The sequence below is a fragment of the Chamaea fasciata genome, unplaced genomic scaffold (assembly GCF_029207755.1).
Source record: "Chamaea fasciata isolate MVZ Bird 193981 ecotype frontalis unplaced genomic scaffold, bChaFas1.0.hap1 SCAF_9, whole genome shotgun sequence".
NCBI classification, from domain to species: domain Eukaryota; kingdom Metazoa; phylum Chordata; class Aves; order Passeriformes; family Sylviidae; genus Chamaea; species Chamaea fasciata.
The window spans coordinates 25,723,691-25,744,854 of record NW_027094094.1 but is presented as its reverse complement, the minus strand read 5'-3'; the positions used below and the strand labels follow the sequence as shown (position 1 = coordinate 25,744,854).

General features: G+C 36.9%; 1 protein-coding gene across 1 annotated transcript in view; it reads right to left on the bottom strand.

Annotated features, from left to right (window-relative positions):
• Window positions 1-21,164, bottom strand: part of NRG3 (neuregulin 3) — a 343,134-nt gene that overhangs the window by 180,952 nt on the left and 141,018 nt on the right. The window contains exon 2 of the mRNA XM_066191557.1: window positions 20,428-20,557. Within this exon, the coding sequence (XP_066047654.1) occupies window positions 20,428-20,557 (130 nt within the window). The remainder of the gene's footprint in view (window positions 1-20,427; window positions 20,558-21,164) is intronic.

The following is a 21,164-nucleotide window of genomic DNA, read 5'->3' as shown; positions in this document are numbered from 1 at the left end:
CACTCTTTAATACCATTCCAGAGAAAAGATGGAATATGAATATTCCAGAATATGAAAAACTGTGGGGAAAAACATCACAAACCTGAAGGCTATTTTCAAACATAGAAATTCAGCAAAGTGTAAATACTAACTTTGCGTGCGATGGTTTTTAAGGTAAATTGCTGGTATTTTTCTAAGTACAAATATTAAAACTTACAACGGTACAAAACTAACAAGACACCAAATATAACAGAAAAGGATATAATTTTGGTTATTCTACTTCATTTTTTAAAGTATCTTTTGCTATAATTAACATTACATTCTTTAAAAATACAGATTCTAAACTAAACCCAAGCTAAATTTTAAATACACAAGAATACGTTGATGTGGCTATTGATAGCAAATTGATAAAAGATACTGGATAAGGGATCATAAAATCAGTAATAAAAAAGAAAATTCACTTCAGGGTTTGCAGATTCCTCCCTAAAATATCTACTTTGTTTGGGGTTTTTTGTTTGTTTGTTTTTGGTGTTTTTTGTTTAATTTGTGTTTTTGTTTTGGTTTGGTTTTGGGGCTTTTTCTGTTTGTTTTTTTTTTTTCAAAAATAACATGCTTGGGAAAGAGGTACCTTCTTTTATCTTAGCAAGGAAGATGGGAAGAATTTAGCAGCACAACCTACATGCTAGGATTACCACATAGTGTTGATTTGGCAAAACCAGCTCACAATAAAATCATAAAAGATTTATTCTGCTTTGTAAAGATAGAATTTTCAAATATGAGTACAAGAAGTTCTTTAAAGGACTTTTTCACTGACAGAAGCAAGATGTCACATGATCCCATTATAGGTACAACCACACAATCCCTTTAAAAGCAGAATTGCAGGGTATGAAGTCACATGCATCTTTGTCACTCTGTTTTGAGCTTTGTTACAAAGTCAGGAAGAGACACACTGAACCCTCCAGTGAGTTTATGACTGATTTGTTTCATTTGGACAGACCTGTGTCTCAGAAAAGAAATTATGCTTAACTCCTCGGTTGGAAAAAATTGCTGCAAAAATCAGATAAATGGAAATAACTTGCATTTATTTTCACTCTGGTTTCATTCAAATCTGAAATTCTGTGAAAAAAGCTCATGTGGATGAGGAGCTTTACAATACATAAATAATCATACAGTATGAAACTAAAAGCCCTATTATTAACCCACAAAGCCCTGTTTACATAAATGATTTCACCAAGACCCCCTTGTCCAGCTCCTTTTGAGATTCTGCACCCCATCACAAATGTTTTCTCACAGGTTTAACATGAGCAAAAATCTATTGATTCCATCACTTCCATTGAGCTGCTGCCACTGAACTGAACAACCTGTGCTAGGGGCTGGGTTCTCTGGAAACTGCAGCAGCTGCAGGTCGGTGTGGCAGCCCCTGATGGTGACATTGTTCCTAAACATATCAGCTGTTTTCCCCCTGATTTTAGTTACAAGCTGGATAGGGACCCCAAGTCTTTCCAGCCAACCACAGGGAGCACAAGCTTTTCCCACTTAACCTTCCAGTCAGCTGGGACCGCCCCAGCTAATCAGGATTGCTGGTACATTTGAAAACTTTTGTCCTAGTTGTTTTATGCCTCTATGGGTATATTGACACCAGAATTGATGGCATGAGCAAAGAGTCTACAATGGCATTACAATTTACAGCACATGCAGAAATCTTGCTCAGTCTCAGCCCTCTGTAGTTGTGATTCAGACATTAAATTACTTCCAGTCAAAACCAAACAAACTGGGTACTCAGAGAAGCCTTTCAACATCAGCCAAGTGACTGAAGCATTTCAAACTGTGTGCTGACCATCTGGAAACACAGGCAAAAGCAATTCAAACTTATTCAATACTGTCCTAAAAACAGGGTCTGAAGTTCACTGAAGATATCAATGGGTTGGATTTTCAAGCCCCCTTACTTTCAGGCTCAAACTGAAAAGCAATCAGATTTTATTGTGGTTAAGTTTACACCTTCTTAACAGAAATAGTCTTCTTAACTCATTCAAACAAGACACGAAACACTATCATATACTAAAAATTATGGCATCAATCAAGGCTAAATACTTGTAAAACTATTGCCTACAATAACGTTCTCTGTGCTACTCGATTTCCCTCTCTTTCGGGCAGCACCATTCTGACACCTTTTCAGGGCTAGACCAGACGCTTTTCTTCAAAAGCTGCCCAGACCCACAAACTTCAAAACAAAACAAGGACATCCAAGGCAAATTCTACATCCAGCTGTCAAAAAGCTTTGCAGAATGATAAACTATGAAGAAAGTTGATTTATTCTGTGAGCAGATATTCCCAATCAGGAGCACGTCAGTTTATTATACAGAACCAGCACTGTTCTGCCTATTTTATACAGCCAGTATTGTTCTTGAAAACATCTCTGAGAGTTTTATGGATATCCGCTGCACTCTCTTTTGTCCTGCAATGAAGATCTGTGTGCAGGTCATGTTTTACTGCTTCAGAGATATCTGTTTTCTTATTGATTGAAAATTAAAATGGTAATTTATGCTTCCATACTGGACCACTGCAATGTTTTATTTCATTGATTTTGTGGCAGTTCTTTGCATGCATTTAACAGCTTATGTGAAACCCTGACAGCAAGGTCATTCCAAACAAGCCATTCCCAATTCTGCTCCCTTCAGCTCCCCACAACACCAAATCATTAGCTTCTAATTAAATTTTATACATTTGGGGGTTTTATAATCTTTAAAGGTTCTTAAATATCGAGTCAAAATTTCTCTTTGTCCTCTGGTATGTGCTCTGCTTCCCTCATACACCCAGCAAAGCTTTTCTTTAAAGGATTTCCCCATTGATTGAGTGATGTTTTTTCCCTTCCAAGCTTTTAGCTGCTGTTAACCTTGTATGTCAGACCAACAATTTGTTACAATTAGGCTGACAAACTTTCAGCTTTTAACTTCACTCTCAGAGCTCATTTATTTGATCTAATGTAAGCTTAATTACCTGAGCTGCTAATGCTGTTAAAAGAAACACCACCAAAAAAACAAAAAAACCCAAAAAACAAAACCACACCAAAAAAAAACCCCCAAAAACACCAACCCTGAAATATTGTACCTGCCATGAAAAATGTTCCAAAAATACACTGTGATAGCCTGATAATTGACAAGGCTTTGATTCTTCTGAGCACGTACTGATTTTGGACTCACAGGCCCAAGATTTAATGATTATCTTTTCAATAGCACAGAGGGTGCTTGCAGGGCCCATCCTCTGCAGATGGCTTGGACAAAACTGCGTAGGAAAATAAAAGCATGAGTGAAAACGGTAAATAGCATGTGAGGAGTGAGCACACGGAATTGTCTGCAGAAGGTTCACCTAAAACCCAACACATCAAGAGGAGCTGCTCTGAGCCCCTGTGTTCAGAAAGCAGCTGTATTTACAGCTGACACATAAAAAAATGCTCATAGACATTGCACTTTGCCAGCAATCTTTCACAAGATCTGTTTCATCATTTTTCCTATTGCTAATAAAAAACATTTGCCATAAGCAAAAAACTGAACCACTGGAAAACCTAATCTTGCTTCATGTTCAGACATTCAGTAATTACTGAAATTATGTCACTTCACTGTAGCATTTGGAGTCTGGAACTTAGGAATTGCTTTTCAGATAAGGAGCTCTGGAGAGATAAAATGCAATAAAAAAGAGTAATTGGATCACTTTTGGATAGCTGTAGAGCTATTGGATGAAATTTTCTCCAACATATGAGATCTTGTTGCTACTCTACACGTGTACTTCAGAAAAGGGAACTGCTCTTACATGCAATATATTTTAATACATTGTTTTTCACTGGCCATTTATCGTTTATCATTTCCTGTTTCTTTATGCTATCTTCATAAATGCTAAACCAGCAGAAACCTATTCACAATGTATTGTATCCCAGCTCTGCACCTCAATATGCAGCAGCCAATCTTTCAAAGCTTGTAAGCACTATAAAATTTAACACCAGATGAAGAAAAATGCCCTCCTTGATTCTTTCTGTCTTTGTGGCAGCTTGTCAATTCCTGGACTTTAAAAACCCTTAACAAATATCATTTATCCTACTGGATCATTAATACTGTGAAGCCCACTCAAGTGGAATTTTTCTGATGGTTTCAGGAGATCAGGGGACACAATACAGACAAATGTGCTGAATGACAGTTTTGGCTCCTCATTCCTGAAGAAAGACTTACTTTCGCTATCTGTTTTGAAACATGAACTGAGGTTACAGAATTGCTGCTCAGATAGTATTTGCCATTTTAACAGCAGTAATTACTATGTTTATTCAGGAGGGCATATCAACAAAGAGATGGTATCTCCAGACTTCATTGATGGGGATCTAAAAAGAGAAGAGTCCAAAGAACATCCTCGAAATGCATTTTCCACTGGATGGCCCTTTGCAGCTCTGCAGGAGTCTCTGTCCTGTACACAGCAAGCTTCTCTCTAGTCAAATGACTGATAATAAAAGTGCTATTTGCTTTTACATTAACAATTGCTCTTGTGCATGAGGTGGATTTGAGTTTTCTAAAAAATGTCAGTCGGCTGCTCTCTCCGTGGACTTCCAAGAAAGTCAATATCATAGTTAAATTTAAGAGTAATATATATTTAAATGTATTTTAAATAATGAATACATTTAATGTTTTTACAGAACAGCATTTATAGTTTCCTGTTATATACATATTCTTCACTTCATGCTTTCAAGTCACTGGCTTTCACCAATATTTATGGGTCATGGTTCTAATTGTTATTTCAAATAATGTTCTATTGCTGAAATTACATCTTAACTAAAGACTTTGCACACTGATGTGGGATTGTGCATTTGTGTAAAAATCAAGAGCAATACTTTGAAATTCCTTTGCATGGACAAATCTAGGTTAAAACATCAAATCATATGCAATATCTTAAATTAAAAAGGGAAGAGAAATAGGTGAGAGGAGGAGTTCACTAACTCATCATGATTTGTCAGAGGGAATATAAAGAGCTATTATCTTGGTTTAATTAAAATAAAACCCAAAAAGCCAATTTGCAAGTAATGAATAGTTGCAATAGTAATGAGTAACTGTTGACAGCAGCAGAAAGAAAGTAGTTCATAAATATTGGGTTGTCCTGGTTTCATAATAGGCACTGATACTCAGTAGTTATTGTTAGATCTGTTCATGGCTTCACAATTCCACCCTCAGGACCGCATCACAACACCACACGTAAGGTAAAACACTCCATGCAGAGAACTTGGGCATGTGGAATCCTGGTGCTTGAGCTGAACACAGTACTCATGCTCCTGGTATAGCAAATGCAAGTGGGGCTAGAGGAAATACAGGTCTGAGGATGTTCTCAGCACTGCTGACCCAGGACTAACCAGCACTGGCTGTGCAATACATTCGCTGACCAACAAAACCATCGTAGATGGACTGAGCTCAATCGTAACAGAAAAAAACGGACAAAACCCCCCTCAGGCTTAAAAGACGTTGAAAGTAAGCCATTTCCCTGTTTTCATTTGTTTGTTTGTAAGACCAGATCCTGAAAGAGACAAATGCAAAAGCAGAAAATTGATTTGGTGTTTGTTTATATGCATAAAGCATGCTTTTTTTGCCCGATGGTATCTAAGACAACAAAATGGCAATCACAAAGCATTCAGCTCCAGCAGAAGGCAAAAGAAGATAATACCTGTAAACATAACTATCTATAAAATCTGAAGTCAAGAAACAATGCAGTCTTCCAGTCACAAAGATTTTCATCTGACCTTGCTGGTTTGAGAGATTGGTTTATAAGACTAGGAAAAGGAAACAAAGAGATAAATGGAAACAAGCTACAAGACCAACTCCCAAAATATTAGTGTCCAAGATTGTAGGCAAAATTTCAGTGACTGATACATATAGAATAGAATCTATTCCATTAAAAGCCACTTCTCATTATTTATTTAGCTATAGCTGTGATTAGATAGCATTTAAGACACTGATCAGGCTTGGATTAATGTAACATCAAAGGAAACTGCAATCGTTGCAGCAACCTGCAGTGCAGCATGCGCATTCCACCTCCCGTGACAGCAACAGAGACCAGATAGTTCCCCCAGCAGACCTGCACAGCCATCAGTCCTTAATAATCAACATCCAGCTCAAAACAAGACAAAGACCTACCACCTCATAATGATTTCTCAGGACAAACTACAGATAATAAGCTTGGCTGTCAAAAAATATATTGGAAGACTCCTCCTAATTTTGTCCATCAGACAAAACTGAAATGCTTTTCAATCATCCGTTTTCAACACTACTGTGCTGATTATTAATAAGCCCACTTTACCAAGTCACTGGAGCTGTGTGCTTGAGAGGTAATAATCAAAAATATTCTATTTCATAAGGAAGTTGCTATGGCATAAAGATATTCTAAGCACACAGAGAAGTCAAGGATAGGTTGAAGTGCATGGAAATCTCTGACTGTGACAGTGTTTTCTTGAACTACAAAATCCCTGAGCTGAAGACGTCCCCATGGCAAGTGCAAACTTCTACCAGAAGGAGTTGAAAGGCTCAGATTTACTGCAGTCTAAATACCAAGACAGGCAAAAAAGGCAAAACAACTGTTTCAAATGAACTTAGACTCTGCATCCTAAGAGGACAAACAGGAAGTATAAATGTCATCTAGTCAATAATGATTACAGGTTAAAAGCTGTTGCCTATTTTAGGAGCAGATGACTATTTCTGAAAAGTTCAGGAGTAAGTCACTGCTAAAAAGAAGGAAGCAAAACAGGGAGACTGAATACATATCATAGATTCCTCTAACAGATATCCCAGGAATGTATCTTTGGATTTGGACAAAAGACCAAGAATTCTCCAGCGCAATGAAACACAGCACAGTGTCAACTCCAGAAACTCCTTAGAAGAAAATGGATATACTTTCATATCTACACTTGTACACCTTTTAAAAGAAATAACAATCAAGTACCTAATTATTATAAAGGATTAACAGTTCCTATTATCTACACACAAACTGCCTAATCATTTTAGGACTCATAATTGTAAATTTTTCATATGACTATTAGACCTCCCTGTTATTCCAGCTGAGCATAAATTGAGAGGAGAATAGCACTTGCATATCCAGGCTTTTTGGATGATAATAAAGATATTTATAGACACTTTTGTGTAACAGAAATATAATGAAAACTAACATCTATGCTCTTAAGGATGATGCTAAAGAAAAATACGTCAATCTCCGTATTCCCCACAAAACACTAATGAAGCATTTAAGAGACTTGCAAAAGCTTACATATGTCAGTAATCATTATGAAAACTGCAATGGTAAATTGTAATGCAAGCGTCTGACTGACTGAGAACCCACTCAAGTCAGTTTCTTAATAGTGCTAGCTTGTAGAACACAGTCTATAAAGGCCACATTTTACATTTTATTTACAAAGGGGAAAAAAGTTTACATTTATTTTTCACATATTACTTGCCTGTTTTTAGAAATGTCAACAGATTAGGCTGGTGAAAACGACTGATGGGTACTACATCTTGCTGGGTTTTACTACAGGGAATAGCTGCATTTCAAAGCAAGGAATATTGGAAAAGCTTATCTGGAATTTTGCCCACTTACAGACACTAAGCCTTCTTCCTGGCTACTCTGCAAACATCTTCAAGTAGTAAAAGGCTGAGATTGTAGTTTTTCTTTTCTACTATGTAATTATGTAACTCTGATCCTCTGGTGAACAATGATTCACCAGGCACGAATCCAGGTTTTCTTCCAAATGATGTAAACTCATTCTGTCATAAAATGCTGCAGTTCCCTCTACAACTAAAAACTGTGTCCCAAAATTACCACGATAATTTTTTCCAGGTTACACCACCTAATCCCTAAGCAAGAATAAATTATAGCAGTAACAAGATACAATTTAAGGGAAGACCCTTAACCATCCCCACTTGCTCACAGTCAATTTTATCCATTCCTGCTTTCCCCTGTAATGCTGTTGAACTACTGGGGCCTTTCAATAACTATACACAGAGCAACAAATTTGCAAGGCATTTGTAATTACAGAAAGGGGACAAAAAGTGTTTAGAGGAAAAAAAAAAAGATGCTTAGATAAAGAAACTATCCCTCAAAGTTTCCAGAAAATGCAAAGCTTTCTACTTTTCAGAGACCCTAAATATTTTTCATACACAGGACAAAGATCAGCAGCTAATCTCCAGCATAATTTCATAATTATAGAGCTCAGCAAATGATTTAACAATAGAACCCCTACCTAAGAATTTCTGTCAGATTGTGATAATTTTAATGTCGGTTTTCTCATGCTTGCACAGCCTGTTAGCCTGACAGGAAATGATCAGGAGATAACTGGGGGAACACAGCTTTTGTGCCCCTCAGAGCTTCGAGCTCACACAGTAAAAGTGCTTTGTTTGACAGAGGGGCAAGGGTGGCAATCTTGATTAACTTTCTCTGCTGGAGAAAATAGTTTTGCCCAACAAGGAGAGAGGAGTAGAAGAACACTGTTCCCTGCTATGCAGCATGAACTCAGGATGGGAATATTTGGGGTGAAACTGGATTAACAGTGACCATTTTCCCAATAAGACCTTGGGGACACTATGGCTCTCAGGATACACTGCCAGGATCTAGTTCAGAAAGGGATTTAACTGAACAAATAATTAAAAGATTAGGAGTAACTCTGTTTATGCTGTGGTGAGCCTCAGATTACTGCTAGTCATCTATGACAAAATGCCAGACAAGCGAGCCAAAATGAACATTTAAACAGAATGAATGTACTTGGGATGACTGAGACAGATCTGTGATCTGTGTGGTTTCATAAAATGTGTGGTGTGATTACAGATTATTGAAATTTACTGTGGGAAGGCAAAATCCAGAACAGAGAAATTTATCTTTGAAAACCATGGAGAAACTACCAGACACAGCTACAGACACAGCAGTGTCTTCCTTCTATCTTAACCCAACAAAACAAAACACTCGAGATAATTCTGTACCAATATTTTTTAAAATAAAAATTTAATTCCAGTTTTGTCAATATGCAGCATCTTGTTTTCTGATTTTTGTTTCCAGCATGAGCAAATCAAACTACACAAAGAAAGCAAGTCACTCTGGACAAGAGCACAATCATCTTGATTCAGCAAATAGTAACACTTACTAGAAATTTCATCCCAGCAAATATTATAGTTATCCATCATGCATAATGAATTAACTTTGTACTTTATTTAAAATTCATACAGTCTATTTTTTGCTAACATGTTGCATGTATTGCCACTATCTCGTCCATTTTCTTCTATTAGGAAATATTCTACTGTGCACTACTTGCAAAAATGAGATAGATGTAGAAATCTTTAGTGCAGTGTACCAAACATTTCCACTGCTGTAAATCATTATTATTCAAATACAGAGTGCTCAGGGATTTACAAGAGTGAGCAAAGAGAGCATCTTAGTTTCTAGCTAAGTTTTTACTTTAGCTGTATATAAAAAAAAAAAAAAAAAAAAACAAAAAACAAAACAAAACAAAACCACACCAAATTTTAGTTGTTGCTGCTATTTCCTTCCTGAATTTCAGTAAAGTCATGCTTTTTGACGGAAATTTGTTTTGCTAAATTAGAAACTCCTGGTTCCAGGACAATTTTAAAGTTCCAATGTAGAGATGTAAGCCCTCAGCCCCACTCCTAAGAACAAATAATAAACCCAGAAGTATTAACTCATCATCTCTATAGATAGCTATGAGAAAAACATCTCTTTCCCAAATGGAATGATCAAAATGGTCAAACTAACAGAGAAAAGCAAAACTACTACAGTCCTTTTTGCCAACATCTTGTATGATTTGAACCAATACTGCAACATGGAAATCGTGCTCTGCTTTTCGAGTCCATTTTGGCAAAGCCTTTCTGTATCACTCACACTGGCACTGCCAAAGCAGCTACAACATCAACTTCTGCTGCTGCTCCCTAATAGGAGCTGATTTACTGCACAGAGCTGGTAGCTTTTGTAACACGCTGGATGCTTTACAAAACAAAAAGGACCATTGTTCTAGACAAGACAAAATTATGTAGACCCTGGCCAATGCAGTAACATGAAGTCCCAATAATTTCTGCACTGGTTTTGAGCTAGCAAGTCACAGCAGCAATTTAGCATGGAAGTAGCACCACAGATTTATGAACAGCATTTCTTTCCATGTAATTTTCCTCAGTCCAAAAAGTCTTTGAGTGTGATGGAATGGAAAAACGTCTATATTTAAGAAGTTGGTCTTATTTAATTGTTGCTGACTTATTATTCCATCAAATGATGATTTCATTTTCCCATGTTCTGTCTATACTATCTCATCAAAGTTCTCATTCTCCATCTTCTCCTCCAGGGACCTCAAAGACAATCAGCACATGGTCACCCTTGCTGCCCTAACCTCAGCCAGCAACCACAGCCTTCTATTGGTATGTTACCCACCTTACAAATTTATTAAGATGATGTTTGAAATAAACTTTTCCTATTGAAGGGAGTGGGGGGTGAAAGCCTGTTTCAGGCTTTTGCTAATACTTCCCTAGTAAGATTAGCAAAAACTCAGTTTTTAGGATTTGGTCATCCTCAGAAACTCTCATGGGAGCTCCAGTCACAGTGAGAAATTTAAGCAGAAAGCTGAAAATTCCTCCAGAAGGCAGTCCACTGGGAATGCCCCAACCAGGACAGCCATCTCACAAGGACTTTTTGGACTCCAAAAGTCAGAATGTCACTATCACCTGAACAGGGTTAGAGGGGACCTAAAGATAGAAGAGAAATTAAAAGAAATGGACACAAAGAGGAAGGGCAGAATTAAAGGGCAGCCTAACTCAAGTGCAGTTCCCATGCAAAGTTCCATTTTGCAGCCACAAAAAGTCTGCCAGAGTGATCCCATCAACTTCAGCCCTCTGTCACTTTAGATATTGTATGTATTATTCTAGCTTTTTACTTTTTGAAACAGCCAAAACAAAACACAAAAGGAGGGGAAAGAAAAAAACCACATATTTTTGTGTGAAAGAAGGCCAAAGGAACATGGCCTGCCTGTAAGGATCTTCCTGAGACCAGTAAGATCAAATTGAGCCTTTATTTCATTTCTAAATGTTTTTTCCCCCGTCCTCAATAAACTTTTAATAAAAACTAGCAAACAAAAAAGTATTAGTTTCCAGATTTTTTTGCAAGATGCTTTCAAAAAATAAAATGAATTTGCCTCATGAAGTCAGGAAAAAGCATCATAAAATAGGAAAGGTTCAGACAAAATGCTTGCTGCACAGATTGCATGCATTCACCAACAAGCCAAGTACTGCTGCTTGCTAAGAAATATGCAGCACCTGATGCAAAGTTTATAAATATATAAAGCTTTATATCTTATACAGCTTTTCTGCTTCCCTTCCAGAAGCAGTTCTACAGATAACCTCTGACTCTGCATTCCTCTGTCAAATAATCTTTGCATTTAATTAATTAACAAGGCACCACTGGGATATTATAACTATCCTAAGTACTTGGAGTTATACCTCAGATCTATGTGCTGATCCAAGTGAGAGTGCCGATATCACCCTAAGCTTCTCACAGTGGCTTCTTCTACAGCACAATTTGTGAAAACTGCAGTTTTCTACCTAACAAAGCGGCTGATGAGGCACAAACACAGCCCAAAAGGTGTTTCACTACAAGCTCCTGGCGTTATCTCTGAAGAGACTTTATCTAAACCTGCTTCTTTCCCCCCTCTGCCCTGGAGTAACTTCAAAGAATAAGTTACAAACTCAAACACAACATTAATGGGTACAGGATAAGAACCAGAATATTTATCTATTTAATACAACTCACATAAAACAGTTTACCTGCCTGTCTAATCTCAGATGGCCCACTTTATACAACATCACAGGATCCGCACATTTTTGCCTCACTTCCCCCTTCCTATTTGAGATAGCAGGAAGGGCTTTCTTAGCAGTAAAGGATAGAGGAAACAGGTGGCTGGTTTTGTTTTTTCTTCTCATTTAGATGGATCTAGAGTGCTGGTGGATTAAAGTTCTGGTATTTAGCATTTTGATATAGTTGGCATATATTTCTATTTAAAGGACTCAATTGTCCAGAGCTTATTTCTTCTTCTACCGAGTTGTTGGTTTTTTTTCCCCCAGATCTTCTGGGAGAATATCTGCAGATAGGATTAGATTGGAAATGCTATTGCTTTCAGTGTACTTAAGACACTGGCAGGGATGAGAATTTAAATGAGAGATTTCAGATGTCTGCATTATGCACTTCACAAATTCCTTCTTGCCTAAGGGAGGTAAGAACAACAACAAACCTAACTCATTTCCAAGTTAATTTAAGAGCAGAGTTTGATGGCAGAATATTTGCATATGTTAGCTTCAAGATAGATGCAATTTATGCCATCAATATTTGCACCCATACATTTTAAGGCATGGTTTCTTTTTCTACAAATTCTTTGTGTGTACTGTAACAGCTACACAAACCTTTTTCCACTGGGGCTTTGGAAAATAAGAGGGGGGGAAACCCCCAATTCTTAAAATTTGATAAAACATTCCTTTGCAGTGGAAGGACTTAACCAATTCACGGTTTTCCGATTTTCAGGCTATACCTCTTCATCTTGTATTTAGTTTCAGACAGCATGTACTGAGTAATATCTTTTTCTATGTGTCACAGCTTTATTTTCCTTTAGAAGTAGGAAACAGGAGGCAGTTTAGAGGCAATTCATCCTATTAACAGATCAACTTTCTTAATAGAAGTTTGTATTTTGTATAGAATGGATTTGACTCAGCTCTACGGGCGGATTTGTGCTGCACAACCAGGATGCCTTGCTAAACTATGATGGCAAGATACAGCTGCAGAAACATGAGTAGGCACAAGAAAAGGTGGTGATAAAGCTGAAAGGTTCCACCAGATTAAAGTATTCTTGATACTGAGATACGGGAATAAATGTTAGCCCACCACTGATCTCCCCACTTAAGTGCCAAATGAAGAAATTCAAGCATTATTAGCAGCCTTAAGAAAAAGCCATCTCAGCTGCTGAGCTGGCATCTACATTTCTCACTTCTCCCTACTGAAATTCCAGGTTATAGCCCAGCTTTTGATTCAACCAGCTGAAGGGATCTTGCCAAATCCAAAGGGAGCTGAATTTGGCCTCTTTCTCTTCCAGAACTCCAGGAAGAGATGACAGTTTACTTCAAGCCTCCAGAAATATTTTTCTTTCACTCACATTACTGGTTGTTCTAAAAAAAAGATATGTATCTCTTATGTCTGGGAAGTAACTCTGTACATACATAAATGAAAGAATTAACACTGCTTAATTTGATGCTATTATCTCTGAACTACAGATGTGTGGCTTTAAAAAAATAAAATTCAAGCAGGGGGATGTGCTAAACCTGTAACTATGTTTTCCCATACTTTACGTTAACTGAAAATGGATTTACATTAGTCTTTATTATTCTGACAAAGAGAAATTAATCTTATGTTTTTTTCAGTAAAACACACTCATTTTTTTAAGTGTCAACATTAACTTTGGATACACATCTAGAAAATTTCTCCTCTATTTCCTCAAACTGTTTCAAAATACTAACTTGAACAAACATTTCAAACGACAAAATGGGATTAAGATTTTTATGTTGCTTCAATTGAATGAATCACAGGTGAATTGTTAAAGAAAGTGTAATACAATTATCTGGGCATGCATTTTATCTGTACAGTATTATGACTTTTACCTTATTGTTCCCACTGGAAAAATGCATCTTCACCATAACCTGAAGTACTTGCATTACTTTCATGACTTCAAAAGACAGAAATGGAGCCACGAAACCCCACTGATTCATAATCCATTTTTTTTTCCAAAGGAAAACCATCAGACTATATAGCCTAAGGTGCTCAGCAGAAAGCAAATAAAACCTGAAACACTATGAATACAGGCTACAGAAACTTAAAACTATCATTAAATACAAAGCTGGCTTTCATTCTGTACTTTTTTTACTGCTAAATGAATTTATCCTCCCCCAAACAATAAAACTAACACAAAACTGTTTACAGAAGATGTTTGAGAGGGATAAATGGATAACAGATGTTTTGCCAGGGACCTCTGGTGCTCAGAGCTGCTCGAAGGAATGAAACCGTGTGAAAGGCAACAACTTCCACAAACGCTGGTTTACCACAGTACCCAAAAACCTAAATGGTGAAGGGTGAACTTCTGTAAACACATCAAGGAAAATATCTGTCAGGACATTTGATATGAAAACTATTACACTGCTGCATTAAACCCCATAGTTTTGCAGATATTTGAAAGTAACTGGATTTCACAAGGCTTTTAAACTGGCGTATGTATTCTGCAAGCCGAAAGTATTTCCTACCATAGAAGTTATAGCAGAAGTTGCATGCAATAATCTAGGGGAAAATCTGTAAATAAAAAGCACTGTTGGTACTGTCAAAATTAATCAATAATTAAAGTACTTTGACAAGAAGATTTCTCAAGAGCCTCTATCTTCTGAATGTAAAATTATGGAAGCGTGAATCAGATGTTCTTGTGTTTCATATGAATATCATATTATGTGTTCCTGCACTAATGCATCTGGGGAGGATGTTAAAAGACTCAATTTACATTTAAAAACCTGTTTGTTATTTATTGACTTCTTATACCATAATATCAGACTTGAAGGGCCATAATTTCAGAGGACTGTCAGAAAAAGAATAGGGATAACTGAAAAAGTACTGATTTTATATAGGTGAAATTTGGTAGTTGGACCAGTTAATTTAGTTTTTATTCTAATTAACTGCATCCAATTAAAAGAATTCAAGGCTTATATGTTGACTGCAAAAAAATTCAGACCAAAGGATAAGAATTATGTAAGACTGAATAATGTGAAAAGAGTTAGGATACCTATGTAACAAGTAACAGTCCTACAGATATTCCACACCGTTTCACCTTGATGTTTATAAACCATTTTTATTCACAGTTCATATTTAAAAAGGTTTAAAACAAGACACTAGGTATGTGACAGCAAAGCCATGCAACCTCTTCCTGTTATTTCAAGGGGCAGAAGCCTGAAAGAATGCACAGAAATTCTTTGGGTTTGGGGAGTCTTTTCTGGTTTGATCTTTGTCTGGGAATTTTTTATTTGCTTGTTTTTTGAAGGAGAAGAAATATCTAAAATGATACATAAAAAGTGTGATGGTTTCCAATAAAAAAAGACAGAAGTCGTCACACTGTAGATGATGTTAGTATTACTTAAGGCAGTAAAGGTTTTAATTTATTTATTACAAGCGCTACCTGGAGTAATTTAACATTGGCAAGCTGATGCTACCCTGGGAATGTGCTCCCCCTGTAACAGACTTCTTTGCCAGAATTTCAGCTTCCTGACTTCTAACAGGCTGAGCTTAGAAAAGGATGAACCAGGCACAACACTTTAGGCACACTAGCCATTCCATTTGAGCTAAAGAAACAATCACAGTGCTGAAAACAACCACAGCCTGTGTAAGCACTGCTGAATAAACAGGTGATGGAGTAATAACACAATGAGCTATCTATAGTAAAGTTACTAAAGAGTTGCTTAACAACAGCTTATAGATACCTAACTTTGGATTTCAACTTTGCTTCAGGCTTTCCAAAGTATATATGAAAGTAAAGGTAGAGCTGTTGCAGAAAATGGTGCATGCAACTGCACAAATGTCATCTAGATATGTGCTACAGCAATGCTCTAAGACAGTAATTTTCACAACAGGAGCTCTGTTGATTGCCCTTGACATGGAAAGTATCCTAAATTCCAAGCACAACCTTCTTCCTCCTTTAAAAGTTTCCAGCTGTACAGTTTACATTGTCATCTCAATACAGTGGATCATTTTGATGGAATTATGCTTGGAATATCATGACATGAGTGAGATTCTTTAATGTATTCAATAGCAAATTATTTCCTGGGTTTGCATTCTGGAAAAGTGTCAGCAAAATACAAGATGGGGGAACGCATAAAATGGAGTAGCTGGTATTTTAAAACACCTAGGTCAGACTGCCAAAGCCTAGAAAACAAGCCATGTAACTAAATCAGGGAAATTATATTCTTAGCTTTTTAGATTTTTAACTTATGGTTAAGTGCACGTATCATATGCCATGCTCAGAACTGTTCTAAAGTCCCATCTGTTTGATCCCTTTCTCCTGCTTTTACTGACAGCAAGGGCTATGCCTGGATTACAGTTACTATTATGCAGAAGACTCACAATAAAACCTGACAGTATATAAACATTTATCCAAACTGGATTTTCATTAAATGGGGATTCAATCCTTCTGCTCTCATGACAGATTCTAAACAAAGCTGAGAAATGCTGGTATAATTTTTTAATCAACCAAATGTAAAAATGGAAAATTTATGCATAAATATGAGCAAGATCACCAAGCTCAGAATTCACCAGAACAGCATGTATACATCAAAACCAGACTGTCCAATGAAATCTGAAAACTCCGGGATTGGAATCACAGTAGCAACACTTGAGATGCTGATATATAACCGGCTGCAATTTGGTCAATTGGAGATATTTTGTTTACTGTACACTTGTGAGTCTATTCTTTCATTCTCCACAGTTAGAAAACATATTCAGGCTTTCTATTGCTTGAAGGAGGGAGGGAGGACAGGAAGAAAAGATGAAAGGAATATCTCATACATCACACTCAAATCTATAAAGAGTACATCAGAGTTCATTGCCAATGCTGAGACCTCCTGTGCATGCACACAATAGTCTTAATGGCTTCTTTCAGAGGAGAAATTGAAAAATACAATCCTCTTCTCCCCTCAAAAGTTTTAGCCCCTTACTCAACCAGTGTTTTCCAGTCTTAAATGCGTTACCTAAGGAAAATGCAAGGACTAAAAAGGAAAGGAAAAAAAAAATTAGAAAGTCACAAAAAAGCCCAAAAACCCACAACCCCACAAGCCAAACTCAAAAAAACCCTACCAAACCCAGAATGACTTGAGATGGGGTCTTTTAAATAAAATTGTACAAAGAAAACATGAAAAGGTCCTTTTAAAGCCTGGATTACGTAATACCCCATTAAACACTGATGTGTCAGAGTTGACTGTGTACTTGATTTATTTTGTGTAAATTACAAATTAAGGCATCCTCACCATTCAGCTAAAATTCTCAAGGTGACAACACTGAAAAAATTTAAGCATATGGAGAAGCTAAAAATGAAGTTTCCCTATCAATGACCTACCCTATCCTTAAAACAAGCTCATGTTAAACCATTCACAAAAATAAACACTGAAGTCACAGCTTTAAAATAGCACAAAACATCCAGTGGATTTTGTTTGTTACCTAACCACGCAGGAGAACTCTTGCCAGTTTACATCCCAGGCAATTTTTCACCAAGAGACACTGAGTAAAATGTAGAAGTTTGAACAAAAAATTGAATTACAGAATTTGAATTAAATTTAGAATAAAAAGAATTAAATTTAAAAAAAAATCCTTTGACTTGAGGACACTTCTGTGGAGGTGAATAGGAATGGAAGATCCATGACCAGGGGGCCCCTTCTGACCTCCTAATTTCCTGAGTTCCCAGTGGTCTCCCGCAACGCCAAGGGTGCACCTTAGTCCCATTCCCCACAGTTTTGGGCTTAACACGGGCAAGGCAGGAATCCCAAAAAACAGGAATGAGCCAGAGCTCTACAATATCCCAGTCCCAAAGTCACCAGTGACAGCTAGAGGCAGAAGACGGACATGTGTCAACATTCCAACAACAGCATGATGGAGTTTATAACCCTGAAAGGTGCTTGAGCTGCCAGCTGAGCCTGTTGGATGGGTCATGAGGATACAGAAGAGGTCCAAGATGTAACTCAAATATTTATTAATTGCTACCAAATCTTTTTTCCCCCTTATAATTAGCATATATATCCTTAGACATGCACACACAACTAGGACAACTGCACAACTCCCTAAGAATACCATCTACTAATATCCTTCAAATCTGACCAAGTGGGATAAAACTTTTTTGCTCATTCAAGGTCCTCTGTCTGCAGCTGTTCCACATGGCAAATTCTCATTTCAGTAAATTGGTGCTCTGCTCCCAGAACAGATGCAAAATCACTCTCACAGTGAGAATATACAATGAAGCCTGATTCTAAGAACGAAGTACCATTTTAAGTCTTCATAATTCTGTATTCAAATGATTCTTTTTGATGGCAATGGGAATTCCGTGACCCTAGTAAAAAAATTGCTTTTTACTAGTTAGAGGACAATTACAGTATATCAGTATTGTATTTTTCTATATGTGTACATTCTGGCTGTTATTTCTGAGCACTGTTATAGGCCACAGAGAGAAAAACACCTGAATCCCACTCATTACAGCACTGACCCTGACAAAGACACACTCAGTCTACCAAGGTAGAAATATATACCCATTTAAAGGTGAAATCTAAAGGTTTCTCTCTATTAATGACAAACCTACCAATATACAAGTGATTCTGAACAAGCTGCTGCTTGCAGTGTCAAAGGTCCTTACAAAACTAAATAAGCATTACAACTAATCACCCTTTAAATTTTAAAATGTATCATCTTGTGCTATATGAAAATTGTTGCCTCATACAGGTCTTTTGGTGTTGTACCATTCAAAGTACCCACCATATAAAAGATGTTCAATTCCCAGAGAATGTGCCAGTGCCTGGAACTTGTACAAACAACAAAAAAACTCTCAAATACATGGGAGCCAAGAGACTCCCAGAGATACTGGTGCTTCCCTATGGAAGGATAACACAAGAAAGGTGAGGAAAAAAATTCACTCTGCTGGAAAAAATGAAAATTCAACATTCTGGCTTGTTGAGTTAAGAGGGGAAAGCTCAGGTGGAAAACCTCAAACCATTAGTCAGGCTGCACTATCAGAACTACAGAAAATAAATGAGAATTTGGCAAAGACAATAGGAAAGATTCTGGAAGTCAAACAAACAAACCAACGGCAAGAAGAATGCAGCTCTTAAGATATATCTCCTGCAATTTTTTTAAAAATGTAATCCACAGTTTACAAAACCAGGCTGTTTAAAAAGATTAGCTACTAAATTTATCAGCCAATTTAAAAATTCTCATATACATCCATTTTTCTCTGCCATTTTGTAGCATTTTTGTTCAGTTTGAATATTCTGACAATGAAAAACATTTAAATAATTGAGTGATATAATTCCCTTAACAGCTCATGACATTTCTAAGAAAGACTGGAAAACCTCATCTGCTTTGAGGAAAAAAAACCAACCTGTGCAGTATGTACCTGTGTACCACTATGATGGAAGTAGAAAAGACATCAATTTTCCACAATAAATGAATCATAATATTTGATTTAAGCATGCCATACAAAAACATAAAGAAGGGAAATGAGTGATCACTGAACCATACACAACTGAATAGGAAAAATCATCAGCATTGTATAAAAAAAGGGAAAATCTCAGAAATATTCTTCTGATGATAAGTAAAATTTCATCAGCCTTCAAATTCATAAATTTCTATTTTCAAGCCAGGCACATGTGACTTTGAGACTTTTTTTTCTACTTTTATTGGGACTTAGCATCTCAAGTCCCAAATCCTTCAGGAAATCTGTCATCAACACTTTTTACAATTTATTAGAGTTCTCCATACGTTTGGATGTTCAGATTAGAACTTGGGCACATGAGTGTCTCAGATATACCTTTTGTATGCCATACACAGTATCTTAAGAGTAAATCAGATCACAACTAGCCCAAAATGAAAACCTGTTCTTCTGTTTAGATTGCTTAAATAATTGGGGGTCTGGTGGGTATGTGTCTTAAAATCCTCCTCTTCAGGAAGGTACTGCAGTATTCCTTCTGCATTTCACTCCTTTTTACTGCCCTCTATGGCTAACTAATAACAATAATAACAATAAGAGATCTGGCTTTCTTTTCTGATATTCTTTTCAGTACATTCAAGATGGCCTTGCATAAGAACAGAAGTTCAGGAGTATAAAAGTGTACAACAGCTATAGAGAAGGTTCAGATGGCTATCATAGTCCATTTTACCTTTCAGTAATTAAACTTGAGAAAACTCTCTTAAAACTACTAGCCCTTCCTCTCTCTTAATTAACAGTACATACAGCTACTGTCAAACACTCTAGCTGGAGTACTCAAAATAAAGGAATGTTTCTGGTATGTAGGGGAATATGCAACTTTTATATGTGAAAGATCCAACAAAATGAAACATTAATCCTTACATGTTTGTATGATTAGAAAATAGAATACTGAAGATTTTTCATATCTTTGAAAAGATCAAAATGTTGCCTCTTCTATTTACATATCTCTATAGATGATTATCACAGACCAGTAAAAAACCCACCAGCTGTGAGGGATGCAGTCGGATTGGAGAAAAAAAATCCCATTGCTTTCTGACATTCTACACCTAAATGTTTATGGGGTTTTTTTTTCCTAATGCTTCCTCCCTCAGGCAGAGGACTTTTCTGGCACTTTCTGGCAGGTGACTTACCGGCAGTGTTTGTGGGATCCCGTTAGGGTTTCGATCACAAAGCATTCCCCTTCGTTGAGACAATACGCAAGGTCCTTGTCTTTGCATGGCTTAAAGTGCTCAGATCGCTCCGTGGAATACGTTGTAGTGTCTGAGGGGAAAACAAGGGAAGGAAAGAAATGCTGTAAGGGCAAATATTGGATATTCCTACAGTAGATGTTAAAAAAAATTGATCACGCTGGTCTCAGTAACATCAAACACAGACTAAAAGAAATGGAAAGCACAGGGCATGTGAACCTCTGTCTGACTGCAGCATTGTTTGCAGTCAGCTTTCTTAAAGATTCACAAGAAACACCTGCAGAAAAACAAACTGCAGAAAAGTTGGAGTATAATCTCAACCGCTTCCAATTTCTAAGGTTTCCCTGCTAAAAATGTAACGACACCTACTTTGTGTCCTTTAACCAGAACAATATTTTCATATTACTACACCAAAATACAGTTTGAAATAAGATACAATTTTTTTTTTAATAAAACGCAAGCAAAAGCAGCTCATACAGTGTAATTTTTTTTAAAAAAAACAAACCCTACAATGAAAGAGGGAAAAAAAAGCCAAATACCCAAGGCCAGCGCTAATTTGATTCACCAGTCACAAAAAACCAGCCTAAAACTCAAACACAAGCAATGCAGTAGCGATTGTGTCATTTCACATAGATCATCTGTAGGTGTACATAACTCCACCCCCAAAACACAGTTAAAGG